Source organism: Ambystoma mexicanum, chromosome 3p (genome assembly GCF_040938575.1).
Source record: "Ambystoma mexicanum isolate Mex_15411 chromosome 3p, UKY_AmexF1_1, whole genome shotgun sequence".
Classification (NCBI taxonomy): Eukaryota; Metazoa; Chordata; class Amphibia; order Caudata; family Ambystomatidae; genus Ambystoma; species Ambystoma mexicanum.
In genome coordinates, this window is record NC_090925.1 from 937,218,830 (window position 1) to 937,245,345 (window position 26,516).

Genomic DNA, 26,516 nt, shown 5'->3' on the forward strand with positions numbered 1-26,516 from the left:
CCAATGTTCAAGGCAGTGTATGTGTGGCACACCAATTCAGTATGGAACTGCTCTTTTACAGTTCTAAAAGTGTTCATTGTGAACAAACACGAAACAATGCACCTTTTTTAATCCCAGAAATTCACAAGTGTATCACAGTGGACAAAAATGCCTTCAAGTGGTGCAGTCAAATAAGTGCTTGTTTACCTTGCCCATTATCAATGTTGGATAATTTTTGATATGCAAATCTACCAGAGTTGTTAGTTAATCAACCTACTTCTAGGATAATTCTTTCCACTCCTTTCAACAAAAATACCATGAGTCTGAGGGACAGTCCAGTCGTAACCCAGTACTCTTGGAGAACGCTTCCTTTCTGCAAACCTGCTAATGGAGTTTTTGTAGACTATCGCTTTAACTCCAAGGTCAGCCTCTAAAAACTGGCTGCAATCGCGTAGCGCCCGCGGGCGAGTCCGAGGGAGAGTCCAGGAAAGAGCATGGAAGCCTGGGCCACAGCAGCTGGAGATCTTCCCACTACTATTGAGAGACCAAACACGAGAGCAAAGCTGCGTCCGCTACCACGGGAGTCACAGCTGCCTTCACTGGAAAACAAAGGTAAGGCATGTGTGCGATGGCGAGCTGCGAGTGTTAATGCCGCAGAGCAGAGAACAAATCTGAGTCATGGCCATGCTCCCAGCGCTACACGCTCTCCAGTTCAACCTGCATTTCCAGAGTTACCTTTGGGAAACGACGACAAGCACAACACAAGCTCAATTACACAAACGACGAATAGTATAGCGGGTCCCACTAGACTCGACGAGTATATATCGTGAGCAGCAGGGTACCCACTTTAAATGTGACCGACGCAGAACTTAATGAGGTTGGGTCACATTTTGAAGTGCAACAGAATATTTCTCTACCTAGTGGCTATCGGGGTATTGAAACACGTACTGCAATATCGTCGGCTGGTCTAACCGAAGTCATCAGTCAACAAGCGGCTTACGTTGCCACAGCCACCCCCCCACGTGGGCCACAAGCTCAGGACTCAGATTAATTAATTACGCGAGCCCTGCCGCATGAAAACACAGAGGACGAAATAGTATTCATGGAAGCAGACGACTCAATATATTCAGACGCTTCCGTCTCAAATCGATGGCATTGAAAAGCCCGAGTGGGGTGATGATCGTGAAAAGGCTTATCGTTAGAAACTGCAGTTTGCGAGTGCAACGCAGGACTTAGCGCCCTAAGAGGAGGCTACATGATGAACCACCACTGCAACTCATGGAGTCAAAGATAGGTCTCCTGTGAGAAACCTTCCAGCTACGGACGTTGACCCAAACAGTGATACTGGTAATGTTCTGTTAATAAACGACAATGGGTAAAAAAAAAGTCCAAAGTAGACAGAAGATCTCCCACTCACTGTGAACCTTGTCCAGATCCAGTATCGATAAATATGGTACATGATGATTGTACAAAAAGAGATAATACTCCTGGGGAGCAACAATCATTCCAACCTCATGTTACCAGTGACACTAACGGAAACGTGACTACATTGGTTGAGGCACAAAATGATGAACACTCCACTGCTGTCAGTTGTCTTTATCAAGGTCAAAAGGCATAACTAAACAAAGGGAAGGAATGTTACCGCACGCACAAGTGAAGAGACTGCTACAGGAAGCAAAGGCGAAAATGTCAACGCCCTTAATTGGGAAAAAGACCAGAAGCTGGTACTTCAGTGCTCTCGAAACCTCAATAGCAGATGAGATTGGCAAACTTGAATGGAGAGAGCACTTTATAAATACCATGAACATAAAGACAAAAGCAAGTCCAACATGGAGAATACAACCCGGACAATAAGACAGCCAATAAACATCAGACAACCCTTGCTCAGAGGAAAGAAGAGCCGTTGTCCAACAGAATGAACCACAAATACTAGACAACGAGATCAGTCATGGAAATTCTGAAATATTACAACAGCCTGGAGTGACAAGAGACGTCTCGACCTCAAAGTCACTAACAACCAACACGATGAACTTCCAATCTAAAATAATGGAAGAACCTAAGCATAATGGCCCACAAACAAGTCTTTATAGACATGGCATATCATCATTGAAAAACCGTACTTCTACAGCCACACAAACAACTGAGTCATTGGCTCAAACAAAAGAGAAGGGATCTCCAGATGGGAACAATGATGGTCCTAATTTAACGGAACATCAGCAAACCGTAATGAAATTAAAAGTGGGGAAAAAGAATCAAGTGAGGAAGAGCTTGCCCTAATTGCAGGAACTAATCATCTCTCCATAGCCGCAGGCATCCAAATTCATAACAATGTAATGGCAGCACTGTCCATCTTGCTAGCGCCATATACAAAGTTATATGAAACAATAAGTGACAACTTAAAGGATAACACACTGCTAGCACTAATTTATTCTAAATTAGCAGCGCAGGAAACAATCTCTGCAAAATTGGAAGCTCGACTCAACCAAGAGGCGGAGACATCAGCAGTCTGGCAAAGGAGGCTTTACAACCTAGCTAGTGGAGAGCAAGACAATAAAACAACATTGACCCATGCCCTACTCGATTCCCTAAAATGGATGAGGAAAACAGTAAGTAAAAGAGCGAGAGTCACACACTCAATTAACTAATGAGACGATGAAACAAATGGGTCCAAGAGACACATGGGACAATCCCAGTGTTGACTCATTCAGCACGCCAAATATATTGGAAGTGTCAAGTAAGCAAACGAAATCAATCGCAGTGTCTGACAAACCATCAGGCAAAAGTGATGCGACTAAGATACCCAACAAAAACGGGCACAGAAAAAAAAATATCTGGCATGACTGATGGAAATGAAGTGCCTAGCTCGTCTAAGAAACAAGAAAGAACGCATAAAGTGAATACACCCGTAACGGATTTGCCCAAAGTGACCACAGATATATCCATACACAGGATAAAATCAACAGAAATTTACATTAGTGTGCCTACAATAGCAACAAAGAATGTAAGAAAAAAATACACTACAACGGAGACAGATGGAGTATATGCAGTTTTTCGCACCACTACAGGGACAATGAAAGGAAGATGGACAAACAGTTGACAAAGAAAAAAGGCCAGCTGTCATTGGTCTGTTAAAAGTGACAAAGAAAGGAAAGGAGGATAAAAAAAACAAAAAACATCAAAAGGTACCTCGCAAAATCGAGGAACTGGTGCAAGGACATTTATGAGAAACATCCAAATTCCTAAACAAGTCCTCCCAAAGAATTAAAAAAAAAAGAAATCAAGAAACAATCGAGGACTCAGTATCCAATAAAGTAAGTGAGGTTGTTATTACAGCAAGAACATTTAGGATCAACGATAGTGTCAAGTGGAAACAATATTTCACACAATTTAATAGAGGATATATCTTTCTATATTGAGGAAATAGAGATTAACACACTACGTAGTGTATCTGTGGGTATAGAACCGAATATAACAAATCTTCCTGAGTCAGACCACTCATCAATTGAATTAGGAGAAACCAGTTTGGTTGAAGATGATTCATTTGAGAGTACAGAAAAAGAAGAAGCTGAATTTCTTACGCTAGATGACAAAAGAAAAAGAGAGCACCAAGAGGGAAAAGAAAGTGATTCGAATATAGACTCACAATCAACAAAGAAGATTAATTGGAATCCAAAAAAGCCAGGCAGAGATGCTGAGGTACATGGGTCTAGCTTGTCCAAGAAGACAGTGGTTAACCCTGATGGTAAAGACAAGTTAAAAATATGGATAGAAAACATCCTCCCAGGGAACGAAGATTTATATTTAAACTGACAAAATGTGACACAATTACAGCACTGCGTGCCTCAGTTACGAAATATAAAAATATACGACATAGCTGTCGTGTAATATCTGGATGAACAATGAGTAGACGGAGTAATACTCCATCTGAACCCGTCAAAAGTGAAAAATACTGTTGAAGGAAGGTCCAAAATTGATAAAGCGAGGTTATGAACTGTACAATCATGACAAACAGAATATTAACCCTAGGGTTAATCACAAAGACCTCCAAAACACCAAGAGACAAATGTACCTAAGGTAAAATTTGCTAAGAGATCAGAACCTAGTATAGAGTGTTTTAAAATAGCGATCAACAACCGGACACAGGAAATTGAAACTAACCTCACAGAAGATAGAAGGGAAAAGAGTCAGCTGTCAAGTGATGATTGGACGTGGCTAGCCAAATCACTGTCAACAAAGTCCTCAAACGACAAACTAACTCCATCGGAGAAGGCCCATCAGTAGACCTTAATCTCATGGAATACGAGGGGATTTAAACACCCGCTGAACAAAATAAATCATCACTTTAAACATGCGTCAATAATTTGCCTACAAGAAACATGGATGCATGACCAGCGACCGGCGAGAATTACGATATCCTTCTAAATCCTGCTATCAAAGGAATTAACAAGAGAGCTTCCGCAGGATTATTGACATTGATTCAACAAAAGAGGCTTCACACTAATTAAATCAGAGAACCCAAACCATTATATGCAATGGGTCCTGCTGGAGTCGAAGTCAACAAACCAGAGCACTGGTGAAAGATCACTAGTGATTACCATTTACTGGACTACAGTGGGAAAAAACACCTCAGCTCTAATAAACAAAGTAACGGAAGTAATTGAAAAATATTCTACTGTAAATCCTCACTTAAATATTATTTTATGCAGGGACTTGAATATAAAATGTTTGAACTAACAAGGAGTAGCAAACCTAGATCTTTTAAGAACAGGGTCCACAAATTCAGCAAAATGGGTCCAAATGGCCATGATGAACAACTTACACATGGTGAATGGCCAAGTAAATGGTGCATTCCAGGGAAACCAACTTGGTCAAATGGGACGTCGAGATCCATATTTGACTATATTTGGGTCTCAAAACTCAATTTACATAAGATAATACGTTTTGAAGTGTTACCACAGACAGTGACCAAAACATTTTAAAGCTGACTTGTTAGAAGATCATTGGGAAAGCAAGTCAAACTCGGAGTTCGACAAAAAACAGTATGGAATTAACTTCCACAGGCAATCTATTACGACCGACAAAAAACAACATCAAGAGAATAACGGAAAAATATAAATATCAAATGAATAGTTCTAACCCAAAGTTAGACTACGAACCACTTCTAAAAATGTACGAGTCAAAAAAGTCAGGAATAAACCTGGATTCATACACTGTAAAACATCAATACAGTGTAAAATTGGTTGAGAGGCGAAAGCATCTTCGTCGAGAAATTCGATTGATTAGAAAGCAGTGTAAAGGACCACTCTGTCAAAGTCCAATTAAAAAAGTGCAACAACATTACAAAAACTGACTCAAAGACTTTAAACAATGGAGATATCAGGAACAGGGTGAGATAATGATAGCCGCCTTATCTGCGAAAACCTCAAGAGAAACCTGGGACATAATTAACAAACTAACACTAAACCATCAGAAGCAGCCAATAAGTGGCGTCTCAGAGGCCGACTGGACTGAGCATTACACCAAAGTCTTTGGAACCATGGAAGACAGCCAAGATCAGACTCTGGTAGACCCTTCAAAAGCCTGGAAAACGGTGATGGATGAACAACAGATAGAGGTGGCAATAAGGAAACTAAAGGACTGACAAACTTACACCTAAAGAAGGATCCATCAAACTGGGCTAAGATGATAAACATGCAATTCATACAGATAAAGACAAAAATAAATCCCTGCTGCTTGGAAGAAAAGTATAACAGTTCCTATATTCTAAAAAGGAAAACGAGATGACCCGAAAAACTCTTGACCATTTTCGCTGTTAGCAATAATAGGGAAATTATTCACCTTGGATCTTCAAATCGACCTTACAACCTGGACCCAGAAGAACAGAATCATTGATCCCTGTCAAACTGGGTTTACCAAAAGAAATGGCACTGACCTAAATCTGTTTATTTTATCAATGTTAAAAGTTAACTCAAATCGGAATAACAGGTGCCTACACCAGGCTTTCATATATCTGAGTCAAGCTTTTGACAGAGTCAATCGTAACAAATTATGGGCCAAACTAAAAAACTGGAAATGTCCCGACGAGTTATTAGAACCTATAAGAGGCCTACACCATGACACGTCAGCACAGATAAGAACATCGAACACGGGAGATCTAACTACTGACATAATCATCAAAAAAGGGGTCAAACAAGGATGTCCGTTAGCCGCTACGCTCTTTAAATTATACATCGCAGATCTTCCGGAAGTCCTACACGACACAAGGCACTTTCTCCCCAAGATCAATGACCAAGACATTGCTATGATCTGCTATGCTGATATAGTCTTGATCAATGAAACTCAAATTGGCCTCCAACACCTGCTAAGTAAGCTTCAGAGCTACATGACTGCTAATGTTCTAGAGATTAATATTATGAAATCAAAAATCATCAGCATTGGTGGCAAAAGGACTTGCTGTTTTTGATGCAGATGGGCGGAAAGACCCTAGAATCTGTGATAGACATACGGTACATGGGAATAAGATTTAACACCTCATATATTGAGAAACAATGGGAAGAAGAGCTTTATTTAAAAATAAAGACATTACGTTGCCAAGGCTCCACATTGAATGTCAGATTCGCAAAATTTTCTCTGTTGCCAATACAAATGTTCTATACTCTAAGTCGTTCCAACGCTATCATACGGCAGCGAGGCAGGGTTAAATCTGTCTTGGTGTATTTGGGCTAAACTAGAAAGCCTTTTCTAGAAGCCAATTCTAAAACGCCACGTAACACTCCAATTGTGGCAATAAGAGCAGAGTTGGGACTTGAATCACTACAGTCTAAAATGAAATAGAAATCGCTGTCACTGTTAAGGAAAATCAATGAAGAGAATCCTGCAGAGGGGTATAAAATACTAACACATTCAGGCATAGGAAAAAGAGCATCCCTACTAAATACTTGGAAAGAGGAATGGACAAAGGTGCTATGTAACTTAGAATCGTCATTGGAAGAGCTACTAACCAATCCGAAGCAAGTTAAAGAAAAGCGCAACAAGCTAGACTGGATTGCAACAAGAGAAGCGAAATTGGCTTTAAAAAACCATAAAAACATGTTGAATGAACTTTGAAAAAGGAACATTCTGCCAGAAATTCCCTCTGAGTACCACAGAGAGAGGCTAATGAAAATCCAACTTGATGTCTATCCGACAAACGAATACAAACATAGAACAGGGAAAAGAGGAATTAACAAGGGGATCTGCAGATTCTGTCATCAAAGAGATCAGATGGAAAGGACCTTCCATCTTTTGCTAGAATGTTCAGCAATTTATGATGTAAGATGGCAAAATCTTGCAAGTTATTTTTCACCCTTCAAATGGTGGGATTATTTTGTGTGGAGACAAATCATTGTTTTACTTGTGCTGCAATAACATTTCTGGACAATTTGCTTAAAGTCAAGGACTTGGAAACAACAAACTTGGTTTCAGAAGAATGTTAATAAGAATTCAATGGATGGAATAAGAATAGATGTATGTTACATTTGTAGATGTTTTAGTTGAGGGGAATGTGAAAAAAGGTTTTCTGTCATTGCAAAACTAATTTGCAAATAAAAAAAATAAAAAAATTTCATAACCAGGACACAATGTTGAACTGTAAATCCTAAAGAATAGTAGTCAACAAGATTCCTGCAGCACAAACCGATTACACTGTTTTAAAGACCAATTAAAAACGAAAATAACAAAACGTGAGTTACATTATTAATATTGCAATCTGTTTTTTGAGGTAAGCAACATACTTTACTGGTACAGAATAAAATTCATGTGTACACAAACATTGCATAGATACTTAAATATTTCTGGGAGTTGTGCACATTGCTGTGCTTCCCTGTGCGTGAATTAAACGCATCATGCAAAACGGGCTTCTGATCCTGTCGCACCCTTGACCTTAGGAACCATAAGCTATCCAAGTACCAATGTCTTATTACATTTACTGCAAGCAGTATAACACAACAATGGGAAGTAACAATGCTGCTTTTAATTCATATTCCTCCACAAGAGCCCGCCTTAACCACTGTACTACTACCATGGCTCCCATTGTGCCCAAAAATGTAAGATTTCACAAACATTTCGAATGCCAAGTGTATTCCCTCCTGGAAAAAAGCCATCACAATAGGAAAATAGCTTAAAATTGCAATTTTCAAAAAATGACCTCAAAATAGGTTCAGCCCTAGATGTTAGCTGAAGCAATTCAAACTTAACCTTAGCTTGTTCTTAATAAGCGCCAGGCTCAGGTGTGTCGACTAATGAGGTTGCTTGGATCACTGGCTCTAAATACTGGAAAAAGCCTGTGTTCCAAAGTGGAGACAGTTTTCTTCCTTACATTCCCTCCATATTAAATTCATTAAGTAAGCTACCAGCCGTCTGGATTGCTCTGCCCTGCTGCCACCGATCTGCTTTGCTCGGGATGCCGGGGTGTTAAGAAATACAACAACCTGCGCCCCCAGATCATTATCGACAAAACAAGAGTTTTGCCATTTCTAAATTTAAATTACAGAAACTTTTTTGAAGAGTCGTGCTACCTAGCTAAGCATACTTTTATGGAGAAACGTAGAATGGGGTTGGTGAGTTGCATGAATCCCGAGCTCTGGCTGGATACTAAACGTAGAATACATAACCAATGCTTGCAGTAAACCCAGTGGATGTGGTTTAAAACATTACAAGTGTTTATAATCTGTGGAGTATCATAGCAAATATTGCGGTAAAGAAGTTCATTAAATGGCAGAGGCAGCAATCACATGAAAACATTTAGCATCACAGAACTCTTACATCAGGAGTGCCAAACAGCTTTCTCGTCCACTTTTGCCACCTTCCTGCAACTGGAAAAACCAACAGCCCTAGCTCTTTTTCTAACAAAAGGCCCATCTACATGATTCTGCGACAGAATGTATATGCACAATGCCTCTCTCCAGTCAAAATGCGATACATTTCATTTAGCAAGGTGGTTTAGTGCTGTGTCCATTTTATGCTCTTCAGATCAATTCCATCTTGCACCATCTCCCACAATGGACTGAAAAGAAAAGAAAATATTAAATGCAAGGTTTGGCTTTTGTACTCAAGATTGACAAAAGAAACCTATGCATTAAGAATTTAGCCACTTATCAAACAGTCAAATTTGAAAATCAATTCAGAGCTTAATACATAATGCAATATGTTAAAAGTTACTCCTCGTAGTGACTAACGCACTCCTAATTCATAGTTCCCTTTCCACCATACTGCATGAGCATCCCTCGCTAGGGACAGGAACTGAACCTTTTTTCCCACCAAAAAAGCAAAATTTAAGGCGCACTGAGGCGTGGCCATGACAACATGCGTGCCACAGACCTCGCCCTTCCGGCGCCTCACCTCAGTCCCCTTTTTATGCATCGGCCAGTTGTATCAAACCTTACTAACTGAACTATAGGGGGGAGGATGGAGGGCTTTATGGAGGAAAGGGGACTAGGAGTGCGTTGGTCACTACGGTGAGTAACTTAATTACTCCTACATCCCATCCCCTTGCTAGGCAAAGTTTGTATGCAGTACCCACTGGGACCACTACACACAACTATGACTACAGGTGTAAGCAAAACCAATCTTTGGTATAAGTCTGTACCACACAGTTTTTGGTAGCGAGTTGAGCAGTCAGGCTTATCTCAAGAGGGAATGTGAGCTTGTAATGAGATTACACAGAGGTCTGCAATTACAAGTAGACTCTTACACTCAAGGTTTCTTGGTAAAACACTTAATTTATTACACAGTCAGTTAGAAAACATTCACTAAAAGGAGGCAATCAATATCACACAAAAATATACTACAATACTTCACAATATCAGTTTCTGAGGCATTTAAACTACTTTGAAGGAGGAGCAAAATGGCATTCAGAGAATTTGAAGTAGGAGCAAAAAGGCATACGTTGATAAAATGAATAATAGAGTTACTCTTAAACAGTGCAAATAGTTTGATTTCACCAGAGGAGGTGTTCCAATGCAATAGATAGGCCAAAGTCAATGGGCTAGAGTCTTGTATAAGTAAAACAGTTCTGGTAGTTAAACGGAAAAGTCTGACACAGTTCTCAGAAGTATTTCATAGAAGAAAGGTTTTTATGTCGGGTCACAAACTCACTAGGCCTGCAAGTTGTCAAAGTTTCACGCACTTTCTCAGTGAGAGTTAAGTTCTCTCGGTCGGGTTTTCACAGTACCTTATTTTGAAGAAAAAGATGCAGCTGAAGACTTCTGTTCCTGGCAGTTCTTGCAGATCTCCCTGTTCCTGAGCCTCAGTCATGGGGACAAGAGGGAGAACGACAGGGGACTCCTGCACTGCATGGGGACTGGTTGCAAAGCAGGCAAACTGGCAAATCTTTGATTTCGGTAGCTGTCATCAAGCACACAAACTTGTGTCCTACTCCCTGGATATTCAGTTTCCCGCAGCACTCTGAGGAAAATACAACCAGCTCAGAGAATGGTATCCAGGAGGCTTATGAGTTGATTAGTCCCACCAACTCAAAGGATGAAGTTGTCCTTGAACGGCTTCTCTGTCGAGATGAACTTGGCGATTCGGACCTGCAGCAGGGCTTCACCGGGCAAACCAATGGTCCAGGAGTTGCAGCAGCCGTCCTCTTCCAGCTTGTCTTCAGTTCTTTCATTCCAGTGGTCGACTCTGCCTTCCAAACCAAGAGAATCACCTTTTAAACAGTTTTCCCCCATTCATTCCAGTCTAGCTGCCACTCACCCAGCAGGGTGGCTGTCCTTGCGAGATAGTCAGCCAGCCAATCACACCAGAGTGCATTTGGGTCTCCTAGGAGACTAAGCACAGGGAGCTTCGGGCCCCTCCTGCACTTCCTGCCCAACCCAGACACTCTGGCGCCAGAGGCAGTCTTCAGTCCTGAAGCCCGCCAAAGGCGTAGGAATAAAGGGACCAAACCTAGTTTGACGCGCAGAGACAAACTCTAGAAGGACCTTTCCAAAAAGAAATGGTGAAAAAAAAAAAGACCGGGACCCGTTTAAACAAAGGCGGCTCAGACACCATCTTGAAAAACATGGCTCCCGTGATTTAACGCTATTGGTGTTCGCGGTCGGGAAAAATCATGGTAGTTCGCTGTGAAACCACTGCCACCAGCCATTTCGAGAGGAAAGGGTAGCATTGGACTGCTACATGAGTTTCGAGACATAGGGGATACTAGGTAACCCCTGTCGCACTCTATTGTAAGATAGGGTGTGCTGGGTCTAGGAATTTAAAAAGACTAATAAAGTTAATTTAACTTTACTTTCTCTGGGAAACAGTAGTTTATCCCAGAGAAGGTATTTAAACGTTGGGACAGCGTGAAAGGCTTCCCTGTGCCACTGCACTGAGGGTGCTGTATGACACACATGAAAAGATGATGCCTATGGCGTTGTCTAGAACTCCATAATAAAAGAACACAAGAGTAAAACACTCATCAAAATACAAGTGTGTGGGGAAAAAAGGCTCACACTCTCTCCAGGTAAAAAAATCAAGTCCTCATAATATAGCAATGTTGCTGGGGGTCTCTGAGTTGAAGGGAATTAGCACATTTATGAGATTTCTCACTAACACCCCTTTACTCTAAACTGCATGGGCGATTCCAACTGATGTCAGACCCTTAAGGAGGTATCCAGTCAAATGGTCGAAGATAAAAGGTCGAATTTTTTATTTATTTATTTATATATATATTTTTAGTTTTGGTTGGTTAAAAAATATTTTTAATAAAGTAAACAGGGGGTTGGGGGGGGGACCCCCCTATAAAAAAAGAAAAAGAAAAAAAAAACGACAATTTTTTTCGACCATTTGACTGTCGATCACATGGCATTCGATCCTTTGGTTTTCGACCAAATGACTGGTAACCCCTTAAGGAGTAGTATTACGCAAATAAATTCCTGAATACCACTTGACCAAACGCTGCATCAGACCTGGCAATCGTTGCTGTCCAAGCAGTAATGCTTGCAGAAGGCGGATTGGGATGCCCAGGTAGCCACTCTGCAGATGACTTGCCATGGTACATGCCTTTGGAAGGCTACAGCAGTGGCTTTTGCTCTAACTGCATGTGCATGCACATTGGTTCAGCTGTCCTTCTTTTGCATCTTATAAGCTTACGCAATAGCTGTTATGATCCATCTGGCAATGGAAGCTTTACAGGCTTGTGGTCCAGGCGTTGCCCCCCCCCAAATGTGACAAATAAAGCATCAGATTTTGGGAGGTCTTTGGCTCTGCTGAGGTAGAACTTTAGTGCTCTTTTTATGTCCAAGCAGTGTAACACTTTCTGCTTCCGATTGTGGGTTGGGAAAGAAAGTTGGTAGCACTATTTCTTAATTTAAGTGGAACGCTGTCAATTTTCGGCAAGAAACCCAGGTGTGTGCGCAGCACTCCTTATCCTTGTGAAATGTGGAGCAAGGCTCTGAAGCCACAAGAGCTTTAATCTCGCTGACCATGTGTGCAGACAACAGCCATACTAATAACGCTGTCTTTAGAGTTACTAGCTTATGTCTGCGGTGGCAATAGCCACAAACAGCTTAAGCGCAAGAGCCCCCAGTACTAAATGGAGATCCCAAATGGGGTGCGGATGCTTAACTGGCAGATACAATTTTGTCAGTCCCATAAGGCGCTTCTTAACCACCGGATTGGATGTTGAAAAGGACAGAGTCTGAGTTTTTGTTGGCCCCTATGGCTGCTAGGTAGGTGCGGCGCATCTCCATTTGTGTCAACTTGCTTTTGTATTGACTCCTGGTGGAATCCTGTCTAGCTTTCTGGATGATTTGTAAATTCTCCACCGATAATTGCAGGTGTTGTAAAGCTAAGTGCTGAGTGCCCCTGGTGCTTGGTGACTACCACCCCCACTGCTGCAAGAGTTGTTGAAGGCCTGGAGTGGGTAGCGGTACTGGTCCCTGATTGACAAACCGGACGAGGTTGGATTACCATATTCTGGCTGGTCACTGGGGAACCACTAGTATGAGGCGTAGTTTGTCTCTGACTTTCCGTACCACCCTTTGGATCAGGGGAGTTTGAGGAAAAGTGTACGCCTAAAGGTTGTTTTATGGTATGTGAAGTGCTTCATCTGGTCAAGTGGCACAGCGAGTAGAGTGCTTGCTTTGACATCCGTGCAGAGCCTGCTAACGCAGGTTCGAATCCCGGCGGGGCCAAAATCAGCCTTTCATCCTTCCGAGGTCGATAAATGAGCACCACACACCGTGGGTAATAATAAGCAGCGCTCAGATACCTGAGGGTTCGTAGCGCTATATAAATGCCAAATTATTATTATTATTATCTAGGGAATGCTTGCACCTGCCCATCCAAGACGCATATTGCTTGCATGTCATGTTGCACTTTGTGGCAAAGAGATCCACCATTGGATGTCCCCAGGTCTGAACAGGGTACTCAGTATCTGGGGAAAACACATGCTTCCCAGGGTGTTTCACCTTCTTAAATATCTTTATTGATAAAAATTAAAACTGACATTCCCTGATTACATTGTCAATATTTATTGGTTGCGCTCACCCGACACATTTTTCGACCGCTGGTCGTCTTTAAGGCATTTAGATGCACTTGCCATACGTATTCAAGATTTTTAGTATATACATGTTACTGTCCATGAACATTTATATTAATTCAATCCTTGTTCCCCTGGCTAATTTCAACCTATGTATATGTTCAGTTGCTGGTAATGAAGGCGAAGAAAGGATAACCAATTATCAGTAACATATATGGCAAACTAATCAGCCAATCCTTTTTATTATGAGAAGACAATTAGAAATGTTCAACATCATTTTCTCAAGCTAAAGCAATATTGTGATTTTGTAGATGAACATTTGAGGAGCCATTATTCAACTTTTGAATACCAGCAACTGAACATATACATACGTATATACATACGTTGGAGGAACAAGGGTTCAGAAAGATTCACACTATTTGATCACAGCAAGAAGGTGGAAGTCCATTAATCTCCTGAAGTTAATTTTGACACCTTCTCTCACTTTATGTATAACCTATTAGGGAAAGCAGGATACTATATTGAATAATAACAAACCATTTCAGATCTGAGAACAAGTAGGGCCATTTGAATTATTTTAATTGAACACTATCTGGACAACATGTGGCATGCTGATACATGGAATGATCCAGAGAACAGTTGTTTAGCAACCCTTTTTTGCACCATACGCATGAATTAGATATACTAGGGAGTGAGTGTACAACTCCTCTCCGACTAACTATTGATGTATACTTAGTAATATAACACTCCACAAAGCGGGATGATGGCGCTTTGTGGAGTAATGAGATCTTGTTGAATTACTGTACTGAGATTGTATTTTAATATACAATTTTGTCATTTTTCTCCCATTTTTCTTCCTTTTGGTTTTATCTCTTGAATGCATTATATATTTTGTTCACTGTGATGTTAATTCATATTGGATAAATGAACAAGTTACTTACCAACCGGTAACGTTTTTTCGACTGGATGTTCTTCCAACATATTCCACATCTTTGACATGCAATGTCCACAGCTGTGCACTTTGGAAACTTTTTCAGCAGAGGGCGTCCTGCGTCGATGACGTCAGGTCGATGTCCCTCAAAGGCCTCCATCAAGGGTGACGCCACCGGATGTTATAAATAGGACGCACGGCGCCCGTAGCCTCAGTTTATGTTTTTTCCCCCAGAACGTGTGGCACCAATCCAATGCCCGCTTGACTGCACATAGCCTTGCAGAAACGTAAGCTGCAATCGCATAGGAAATTCTCCAGAGGGGCAGGCTGGGAACATCCAGTTGAAAGAACATTACCAGTTCGTAAGTAACTTGTTCTACGAATGGCTTGTGTCCTCCAACATATTCCACATCTTTGACAGACTCTCAAAGCAGTACCAGAAAATGGAGGAGGGAAAAGAATTTAGAGTACCCAATCAGATTGCGGAATAAAGAACCGCCTTACCAAAGGCCATATCCTGACCATGGATCGTATCCAGGGTGTAATGTTTAACAAAGGCGTGGATCGAAGCCCATGTGGCTGCATCACAAATATTCCTAACAGGAACTCCCCATTGGAGAGCAGTGGAAGTAGTCACGCCCCAAGTGGAATGAGTTTGTAGCCCTTCAGGAGGGTCCTTACCCGCCAATCGGTAACACTCAGTAATGGTGAGGATAACCCACCTGGACACTGTCTGTTTGGTAACAGCCTGGCCCAATCAGTGTCCAGCATATCCCACAAAGAGTTGATCGTCCACTCTGACCCTGGACATCCTAGAAATATAAAAGCTCAGAGCTCTCCTAGGATCCAACCTATGGAGTCACTCCTCTTCCTTACCAGGATGAGGAGGAGGAGGATAGAAGGAAGGGAGAACTACCTTCTGGCTCAAATGTAAATCAGATACTTACCTTAGGTAGAAAGGAAGGAAGTACCCTTAGTACTACCCTGTCCTTGTTGAACACAGTAAAGGGCAGCTTAGAGGAAAGTGCCTGCAATTCACTCACTCTGCGAGCGGAAGTAACCGCAACCAAAAACACTGTATTGAAGGAAAATAATCTCAAAGGACAATAGTGCAAAGGTTAAAATGGAGCACCCATTATAAATTTCAAAACCAAATTCAAATCCCAAACCAGCACCTGGAAAGGGGACGGCGGGAACACATTAGTCAGTCCTTTAAGAAATTGAGAAATCAAAGGAATTTTAAAGTAAGAACATTTGTCAGACGAGCGCTTAAATATAGACTGCGCAGCCAGGTAACCCTTACATGGTACCTACTTGAAGGCCCCTGTGGGCCAAAGAAAGTAAGAAAGATAAAACCATAGGAATGGAGCACTGAAAAAGATCAAAAATGAAGTGAGAGAGGAGGGCACCACTTATGAATTAAGTCTTTTTAGTAGTTGCATTCGATGCTGAAACAATATGTTGAAGTATATTCAAAAAATATTTTTGCCTGGAGCAGCCAATCCATAAAAGGTCCTGTAGCACTAGGACCTATTCAAACACAAAATATCCAAAAAACAGAGTGACTACACTCTATTAGGAAATGCGCTTCTCAGTTAGCCCCAATTAGGTTGCTTATCTTAGATTCACTGTAGAGTATATAAAAAAAATGTAAATCAAAGAATTCTCAAAAAGTAATAGGTTTCATAGCAGGAAATGTTTAATGCACATTCCAGAAGTATCTGTAGTTACAGTATATCTTTGTAAATCACACAATGAGTGTTCATCTGAGATTGCCCATAATACTCTGGTGCCAATGCATTTCGGTTGAAACCTTCTTCAGGGCGGTATTATAGCAAAACTGATATTACATGACTAATATAGTAACAACATTAATAGAATGTATCATAATGCACACAAAGCGATCAAGTAAAAAAAGTATTTACAAAAGCACATACCGGTTTGTGTATCACATCCGCATATAAAGATAATGGGGAGAATAAAACAAAAGAGCATACTAATTAGTTTACTGTCATGTTTATGTCTGTTCTGTATACATTTCAGCCTTTAAAGGCAAGTCATACCTTAGTCATGCCAAAAAGCGTTCGGATCGTAAAGTTGTACAGTTGCACAACGAGGAAATCTACAAGAAAAGAATAGATGTAACTCTAAGTGGCCCTCATGGACATCAGAGGATAACCCTTACTTAACGCTGTGGATAGCTGTGCTTACCGAGCAGTTTCAAAGACGTGTGTGCCGAGTGAGCTGCACCTAATGCGCTCGCAATTATTTGTTTTAAGCGTTTCCATGGAGACGGTGCGAGGCGTCGCGGTCCGGTAGGAGCACGTACGCCTCGCGCCCCACCCCCGGGTGGATGCCCTGGGGCGGGGATGTCTCCATGGTAACTGGCGTTAGGACGAAGCCTAAACGTCTCTTGCCTGCATGTGCTGTTAGTAATTGATTCGCGTTCAGGGAGAAACGCGTATGCGAATCGTTTCAAGTGTATTTTCTGAGGGATACTCGCATTAGGGTAATTATTATGGAGATATTGTGTAAGAGAGACAAGTTGCTGTCACATTGTGTACACAAGGTCCAGTGGCCAAGATTAGGTCTACCCCAGTGTGAGAATGTTGGGTAAATGCAAATGCTATCTGAAAAGCAGATAGATATTACCAATTTTACATTAAGCTTATAATGGGCCAACAAGTAGATAAAAATATGTGGAAGTGTAATAAATGTTGTTTACAACGTGTGTCTCCATAGTGACAGAGGTAACAATGTTAAATCAGAAAGTTCAAAAGTTGCAACGCAATTAAGATAAATATACACAGGCATATAACAGGGAGCCTTAGAAACAAGAAACAGAGGGTCCACATTTGCATGAAAGAATGTCAACAATATTGCTTAGTTAATTCAATTACTCCGAATGGTTCTACAGAAAGCACATGTAGTTTATTTCTTCATTGAGTCCCTTTGGAGTAAGGGAGCCAAGGCAGTCAATCCAAAAGGTTTCTCTCTGGTCCATCTTCCTTTGAAAATTCTCATGCGTATCGTTTTTAGAAACCACTTCTAAAATTACAAAACGAATCTGGGCCAAGTTATGTTTCCTCTCATCCCAATGTCTTGATACCGCCGAGTTTGGATTGTGGTTCCTTATGCATGATCTGTGCTCGTTCCATCTAGTTTTGGCTACTCTTAATGTCTGACCCACATAGTACAGTCCACAAGGACATTTAATGGCATAAATGACATTGAATGAATCACATGTAGCAAAATTCTTGAGTCTGATTGTCTCCCCTGTATGGGGATGTTTAATTATTTCTCCTTTAGTTACATAGCCACAATTGTTACAATTCAAACAAGGGAATGTCCCAATTTTTTCTGTGAGTTTTTTCTTCAGCGCGGGTTTCGTTTTAACTAATCTGTCTTTTAAGTTTCGGCTCCGCTGGTAGGCAAATGTAGGAGCTTCTTTAAACAAGTGCTCCACTCGATGGTCACAAAGTAATGTGTTCCAATGTTTCTTAATAATGCATTTGATGTGATTACTTTGACGTGAATATTTGGAAACAAAGACGAGTGGTGGAGCTTGATCCTGCTTTGTCTTGACTTTCAGTAAGTCTTCTCTTTTCTGAGTGTCTACACAAGCTTGAGCTGTGCTTATCTCTTCTTCCGAAAATCCGCTGTCTAAGAATTTCTTGCCCATTTTTTGGATGGCCATCTGGTAGTCTTCTGGATCACTTACCAATCTTTTCACCCTCAACATTTGACTGTATGGAAGGTTTTTTATAAGGCTAGGTTGATGGAAGCTTAGGCGTTGAAGTAAGTTGTTCCGATCCGTTGGTTTCCGAAATATGGTGGTTTGATATCCCATAGTGGTGATTTTAATGTCTACATCCAAAAAATGGTTTTCCGTGAGAGAATGTTCTTGAGTAAATTGAATGCATCTATACTATTGAGGTATGTGAAGAAATTGATCAACTCTTCTTCTGTGTCTTTCCATATTCCAAATATATCGTCAATATACCTAATCCAAAGGCCTAATTTGGAATGCCAGTGTTCAATCTGTAGTATGTTCTCAGATTCAAATTTGTGCATGAAAGAATTTGCATAGGTGGGAGCCATGGTGGCTCCCATAGCTGTCCCAACTACTTGGAGGTAGTAATCATCTTTATATCGGAAGTAAGAGTTATTACTTATGAACTCAAGGAGAGCCATTATGAACTCCTTTTGGGCTGGTATCTCTTCCGCATTCAGTAACATCCACTCCACCGCCTCACTTCCTAAGTTGTGGGGGATCGATGTGTAAAGGCTCTTAACGTCGATTGTGAAACAGATGTTGTTACAGTTAAATGGAGTGGAATTCAAAAGTTGTAAGAAATGGGTAGAGTCCTTAATGTATGTATTGGTTTTTTGAATAAGCGGTTGTAAAAAATAATCCACGTATTTGCCTAAAGGTTCTAGTATACTGTTCATCCCTGCTACAATGGGTCTTCCAGGGGGTTTCACCTGATCTTTGTGCACCTTAGGGAGCGTGTAGAAGTGTGGTATTCTGGGGTGTGGATTGGTCAAACATTTCTTAGTATGATGATTAATCCATTCCAACTCTTCCGCCTTATCTAGCAAAGACTTCAGGTTTTCCTTTATCTCAGGTGTTGGATCATGTGTCAATTTGGCATATGTATTGGCATCACTCAATTGTCTTTCACATTCTTCTTCATATTCTCTTGTGTTAAGAAGTACTAGGCCTCCTCCTTTGTCCGCAGCTCTTATTGTGATCGATGGATCTCCATATAGATCGCGTATCAATTTCAGTTCATGAGGTTTCATATTTTGTGGGGAATGGCCTTTAAATTTAAGTTTTTCAAAATTTCTTGTGACCTGTTTTTGGAAGATTTCAATGGACGGTATACTTATTGGAGGAATAAAGGTACTTTTTACTTCTGAATTCCTTCAGTTCTGCTTCTTCCTTAGCTTGTTGATCTTCTAGCTCATTAAAGAATACCTTCAGCTTCATCTTTCTGATAAGTTTATAAAGTTCTATTTTGGACTCAAATAGTGTACTGTCATGTGTTGGAACAAAGCTTAGGCCTTTCTGTAATGTTTCTGTTTCTTTGCTGGTCAATATTCTAGTAGATAAGTTCATTACTATGTTCTCTTTTGTTGAAGTCTGGTGTTGGGTTTCCCTTTTGGTCTTTCTCCTCCCCCATCTCGTTCTCTTCTTCCTTTGTCTAAAAAAGAACTCGCTGTGCTCCTAGGTGGTGTATCTTCCGTTGCTCTCGAGGAGCCTGAAGTACTTGCCGTGTTAGTTTCTTCTCGGTTTCGGGGTTCCCTTTCTGTATCTGTCCCCGAGCTTGAAGTTTCACTTGAATTTATGGGCCTGGGTTTCCTTAGTGGGGGACCATATTTGTCCATCCAGTTATAAACTTCGTCTTTGAGATAGTCATAAGTGTCCCTTTTGAACTTACGTATTTTCTTGGACTCCAATTCTGTCTTGTAATCAGTCAATTTCTCGTTAATTTATTGAAGGATAGAGTTAACTTCTTCTCTGTTCAATGTTGTTATTAACGCCTCTTCAATCTCTTGGATTTCTTTATTCAGATCAGTTATATATTTTGCCAACTCTTGTATGGTCAGCAATATGAGATCTAGCGAGCACTTGTTAAGTATGACTTCCCATTTCTTCACAAAAGTTTTACTCTCCTTGCATAATGTCGGAGGTAACTGAATGCGTAGTCCTCTCGGGATTCGTCGATTCTTGTGGTATCTCCCTAAGGTTATCGCATGTAATTTGCGGTTTATTTCCTTTCGGATTAGATATTCTAATTGCTTGATCTGTTGTTTAGGATCTTGTTGTTTACTACTGCCAGTTCCAAAACCGCTGTCTTTTATAAGACCTAAAATGGCATCTGCTTCTTCAGACGAAAAGCCCAATGTGTCTGCCATGTTTGTGGTCAGGGCTTCGATGTCGGTATATGACATCCTATTTAGGTTCCAGCAATCCTTATGTGTTCTCTGCTTATGGGTTCTTCAGGATTGTGTGCTCCACCTCTTTGTGCCAAGTGAAAATATCAAAAAATGAAGTGAGAGGAGGGCACCACCTATGAATTAAGTCTTTTTAGTAGTTGCATTCGATGCTGAAACAATATGTTGAAGTATATTCAAAAAATATTTTTGCCTGGAGCAACCAATCCATAAAAGGTCCTGTAGCACTAGGACCTATTCAAACACAAAATATCCAAAAAACAGAGTGACTACACTCTATTAGGAAAGGCGCTTCTCAGTTAGCCCCAATTAGGTTGCTTATCTTAGATTCACTGTAGAGTATATCAAAAAAATGTAAATCAAAAAATTCTCAAAAAGTAAGTACTTGATCGCTTTGTGTGCATTGTGATACATTCTATTAATGTTGTTACTATATTAGTCATGTAATATCAGTTTTGCTATAATACCGCCCTGAAGAAGGTTTCAACCGAAATGCATTGGCACCAGAGTATTATGGGCAATCTCAGATGAACACTCATTGTGTGATTTACAAAGATATACTGTAACTACAGATACTTCAGGAATGTGCATTAAACATTTCCTGCTATGAAACCTATTACTTTTTGAGAATTTTTTGATTTACATTTTTTTGATATACTCTACAGTGAATCTAAGATAAGCAACCTAATTGGGGCTAACTGAGAAGCGCCTTTCCTAATAGAGTGTAGTCACTCTGTTTTTTGGATATTTTGCACTGAAAAAGATCAACATTTTGTCCTCTGCACCAGTCGCAAAACTTACGGCAACAGTACAGGGATTTTGTTGCTGGCCTCCTGGCCGAAAGCAACACCTCCATCACATCATCCGGGAGGTCCCAATCCTTATACCTCAACCTTTCAGAAACCAAGCGTGAAGCTTGAGAGTTCTGACCTCCGGATGGAGTACCTGACTCCCCCCCTTTCTCGAGAGCAGATCCTCTCGGTATGGAAGACGGTGTGGAGGGCAGATTGACATTTCTAGAACGTCCGGGGACCACGCTCTCCTGGCCCAATCCGGAGCAATGAGGATCATGCAGGAACCGAACCACTGCAACCTCTGCAACACTTGAGGAATGACGGCGACTGGAGGAAACGCGTACAGCAGTGGGAATGACCAATCCACTACGAATGTGTCTCCTAAGGCTCCTCTCGGAGGAAATTCCCTTGAGCAGAATCTCTCGCACTTCCGGTTGGCACTGGTGGTGAAGAGATCCACTTGTGGGGTTCCCCAAACGGCGAAGATTTCCAGAAGGACTTCCTGAGCCAACTCCCACTGCAGAGAGCAAAATTCCCTGCTGGATGGCCCAGAACCAGAGCTGCATTGCCTGTCTGCACATCAGGAGTGACCCCTAGCCCCCTTTTTTGTTGAGGTAATACATGGCCACTGTGTTGTCCGTCATGATCTGGACATTCTTCCCCCGCACAGATGGCAGAAAAGCCTTCAGGATTAACCTGATGGCCCTCGGCACTAACAGATTGATGTGGAGTTTGGACTCCGATGGAGACCAACGACCGCTGGCGGTCAAGTTGTTGGCATGAGCGCCCCATCCTGTGAGGGAAGCATCAATCACTACAGTTACCTCCAGCCATGGTGGCCAAAATGGTTCCCCCTTCATCAGGTTCCCTTCGTTGGCCCACCACAGAAGATCCTGGGAGACCGAGAGTGGAATCTGAACAGGATCCGACATCTTGCCCGAGAACTGCAACCACTGTATCTTGAGGACCCATTGCATGGATCTCATCCTCAGCCTGGCCTCTGGCACCAGAAAAATGCAAGATGCCATGAGGCGAGCAACCTTAAGAATTCGAAAGCTGGGAGACTCTGGGCACGTTGAAACATGTCCAACATCTGCACAATGTGATGAGCCCAAGGCTTCGGCGTCGACACAGGTGCCGACAGCGCCGTGAGCTGGTACGATGGTAAAGCGTCGATGTCCGAGTCGGACGGACACAGTGCTGACCGAGTCGACGCTGGCATCGAGCCCTCTGTAGGTAGCTGCAGTTTCGCTGGGACCGAGGACCGAGACCGAGAGACACGTCTCTTGCGACTTTTCGAATCCTTGTCCGTACGGGACCTCGAAGGCGTGCAAGCCATGGTACAAGCATGATCCTGGCCGGCTTCATCAGAAGGCGCAACCAGACCCGTGTCCTGCAATTGAAAAATCGCTAACATTTGTTCTTTAAACGCTGCCCATTCCTCAGGAGTCGAGGGCTTCGTTGGGCACGCTACCTTCCTCGAGGCACCATCCTCCGAGGACGGGGAAGGCAATCGGTGACGCGCTTCCTAGATTGCCGGGACGAGGAAGACGAATGGCGGGAACTACTCCGGGACCGAGATCCCCGGGACTCCTTCCGACACAGAGAGTCGCCCCTCGAGTCATCGGTGGAAAGCCCCTTGTACTTGGATTTGGACTTTCGGGACTTAACAGGCTTAGAAGCCCCTACCTGCCTGAAGCTTCCCCTTTCGCTCCCGCAAGGCCTTGGCAGTCAGCGACTGACATTTCGAGCAGTCGTCAGTGTTGTGCAACTCGCCCAAGCACCACTTACAAATGCGGTGCAGGTCGGTAAGCGACATCTTGGACTAGCAGTGCTGGCAGGTCTTGAAGCCAGACCGCAGAGTTGGAGGGGTCGAAGAGAAAGACATTGTAATGATGAACACACAAGGCGCTCCGAGTAACACGAAGCAACACGTTCGCGGAATAAACAGAACTGAGGCTACAGGCACCGTGCGTCCTATTTATAACATCCGGTGACGTCGCCCTCGACGAAGGCCTTCGAGGGACATCGGCCCGACGCCATCGATGCAGGAGGCCCTCTGCCGAAAAAGTTTCCGAAGTGCACAGCTGTGGACATTATATGGGATTATTTGGGATCAAAGAATAAGGGGAATACCAACCCTTGGTCCTCTCTGCTACAGGCACCAGTTCTATAGCGCCTTTCTCTGACAGAGTCAAGATTTCCTGCACAAGGGGCGGACCCGGAAACTTCAAAGAGAGATTCCCTGGTGGATTGTCATGAGGCCGCTTTAGGAAGGGAAGGCAGTAGCCGTGCGTTATTGTATCCAGAACCCACGCATCTGAAGTAATGGCTCGCCACTCTTCGAGATGCTGAGACAGTCTGCCCCCAACCGGCGAACCATGGGACATGGCCTCATGACTGTTCTGGAGCAGCTGCGGCAGTGCCTGAAGGCAAAGAGGCAGCTGCCTGAGCGGCTTTGGCACCTCCATTTCCCTGACCACCACAGGTACTTTTACGGTGACCCCTTTGACTGGTGGCTTCTCTCGTTCTACCAAAGGAGGAGTAGTAACGAAAAGAACCTCCCCTCTACTGATGTCCCCTAGAACGAAAAGGCAGAGGTTGACGCACGGCTGCGCTTTAAGATTTCACCGCAGCTTTTGAGGTCTGCAACCCCTCATGGCTCTCGTCAGCCTTGCTGCCTTACAAATGTGTGCCATCAAAGGGCATGTTCCAAAGACTGGCTTGCACATCTGGGGCAAAACCCGACTTCCACAACCACGCAAACCTGCGTATAACTGCTCGAAGCCATGGACTGGCTAACACTGTTGGCCGTATCCAAACCCGAGTGAAGTGATTTGTAAATGGCATCCTTGCCATCTTGCACGAGAGCCAGGAACCCATCCCTTTCTTCCCCTTCGGGAATATGCTCAGCCGCTAGAGAAACAGTTCCACATAGTGTGTGAAAACCTTGCTAAGGCACAAGTGGAGTTGGCGGACTTCAACGCCATACTCTCTGCTGAAAATCCCTTGCGAGTCCAACCATCAAAGTGTTTGTCGTCCCTATCAGGAGGGATGGTAGGGTACGCCACCTGCCTCAGGTGGTCGTAGCCGCCTGAACCACCAAACTCTGGGAGTGGGGTGAGTGGATAAGTAGCTGGGGTCGCTAATGGAAGGGCGGTAATTCTTTGTCAAAGATTTGTTAACAGCCGGAAGAGATTATGATGACTGCCAAGCAGCTGTCACCCTTTTCTGTAACGTGAGATGAAAAGGTAACACCGGGTCAGAGGACGGACCTTAATCTAAAATGTCAGTTAGATCACCTTGTACAAAATCCTCAGGAGGACTAAACCAGCCCAGATACTCCAAGACCCTAGCCATGAGCCTGTATGACTAAGCATGAGCCCCAGGCTCAGGCCTGCCAATTCCCACTTCCGGAGAAGTGTCCAACCCGCTGGCATCATGAAGGGTTTGCCTCAACTCCTCCAATTGACTGTCAGTCCACCACTGGCTTCACAGACTTAGCAGTAGCCTTCCTTGGAGGATCGACCACATCAGGGAATTCCACCAGTACATTTCAGGCAAAAATCCCCCAAGGCTTCGGCGTCGAGAGCGCTGAAAGCTTGGGTGTCGATATCGATAAGAAGGCAAAGCCTCGACGTCCGAGTCGGACAGACACGGCGCTGACCGAGTCGACGCCGGCTTTGAGCCCTTAGCAGGTTGCAGCGGTCTCGCCTGGGACAAGGAGCAAGACCTGGAAGCACGTCTCTTGCGACTTTCCTGAGCCTTGTCCGAATGGGACCTCGAAGATTCCAGATGCGTGTCACGTCACGGACCAGAGCCCGAAAGGCGTGCGAGCCACGGTACTGTTATGCTCAGCTGGTCTCTGCTGAGGCGTTGGGCAATGGTTGCAGCCCTCCCTGAACTTGAATCACCCCCTTCAGGCCTCTCCCCCAGTAGAAAAGCTGTGAGCAGTGGTACGTGGTGGCACTGCTCCTGCATGGAGATAAAGAGTGTGAGTGCGCCAATCTATAAGTGTTGTACCTCTTGAACCATTCACCCCAAAGTACGGTTTCTGTGAGCATACGCCGGCCCATAAAGCTCACCTATGAATTATGGAAGATAAGCTCTCTGTCCTGCTACTTCTGGCAGGGGCGTGTCGAATGGGATCTAGTTTCTTCACTGATCCCTGATAAGGATTAGTCCAGTCCAGCTGCGACTATGCTTCTCCTTATGATTGGAAAGTCTTTGAGCTCTTGTGATGCTGTTCGTTCTCTTTAATGTCTGTATATGTTGCTCCTATTTATGCCCGCAAAAATGTCTCTCTTCTGTTTTCTTCGCTTAGATGGAAATGCGGCCTCAATGCAGCTGTGGAAGATGGATGCAACCGCAATGCTCAACAGCAGGTAGGTTATGGTTTAAGGGGAAGCGCGAAGTATGGCGAAGCGCAACCTTAAACTATTTTTTCCGATGTCTAACCTTGTCTTCTGTTTTTCCTCGCAGGCGCTGCTGTCGACGATGGAGCGTGTTGTGCTGCAGTGCCAAGATGAAGATATCGGCGTTCCGGAAAGTGTAAATATGAATACCTGGTTCGCCGAAGAGATGTACAGGTAAGAACAGCATCCCCCAGTTGGTAAGTATGCTGGCAGGAAGCAGGATGTGCAGGAAGCAGGATCTTCAAAGGTAAGTCTGACCTCAGGCGACAGTGAGCGTTATGCTGCTTGCAAGTGCAGAATAACGTGAAGCATCTGTCTTGAGGATCGGGGAAGCTTATATAGCGGAGATCGTGGGCACGCCCATTAGGGCCGGCTTACCAGCCACACCCTGCCACTCCTAGAGAGTGAGCACGTGCAAAGGCAATCCATTAGCAGCCACACCCAAGAATAGACTTGGGGCTGCTTAATGGATGGAATGTTCAAGGTTAATGCATCTGAAGTGCTATGTCCATAATAAAAGTCTTTTGGTGTTAAATGGATGTTCTTGTTTACTTTTGTTCATGAGCCTGGCGCCAAAGGCGCCAGGACAGTGTCCACCCAGGTCTCCTGTGCATGAGACCCCTGCATGCCTGTACCCCCGACTTCATGACCATGACAGGTATGAGACCCTTCCTTGCCGGCTTCATCAGAAGGCGCAACCAGAACCGTGCATTGTGATTGAAAAATCGCCAACATCTGCTCCTTAAAGGCAGCCCATTCCTCCGGAGTCGAGGACTTCGTCAGGCATGCCACTTTCCTCGTGGCACCATCCTCCGAGGAGGACGGGGAAGGCGGCCAGTGATGGCGCTTCCTAGAATGCCGTGACGAGGAAGAAGAATGGCAGGAACCACTCCGGGACCGAGAACCCCGGGCCTCCTCCCGACGTG

The 26,516-nt window shown here is 43.3% G+C and overlaps 1 protein-coding gene across 1 annotated transcript in view; it reads right to left on the reverse strand.

Annotated features, from left to right (window-relative positions):
- Positions 1-7,729: 7,729 nt before the first annotated feature.
- NFS1 (NFS1 cysteine desulfurase) overlaps positions 7,730-26,516 on the reverse strand; it is a 1,222,594-nt gene continuing 1,203,807 nt past the window's right edge. The window contains exon 13 of the mRNA XM_069652239.1: positions 7,730-9,022. Coding sequence (XP_069508340.1) covers positions 8,959-9,022 — 64 coding nt within the window. The 3' untranslated portion in view covers positions 7,730-8,958. The remainder of the gene's footprint in view (positions 9,023-26,516) is intronic.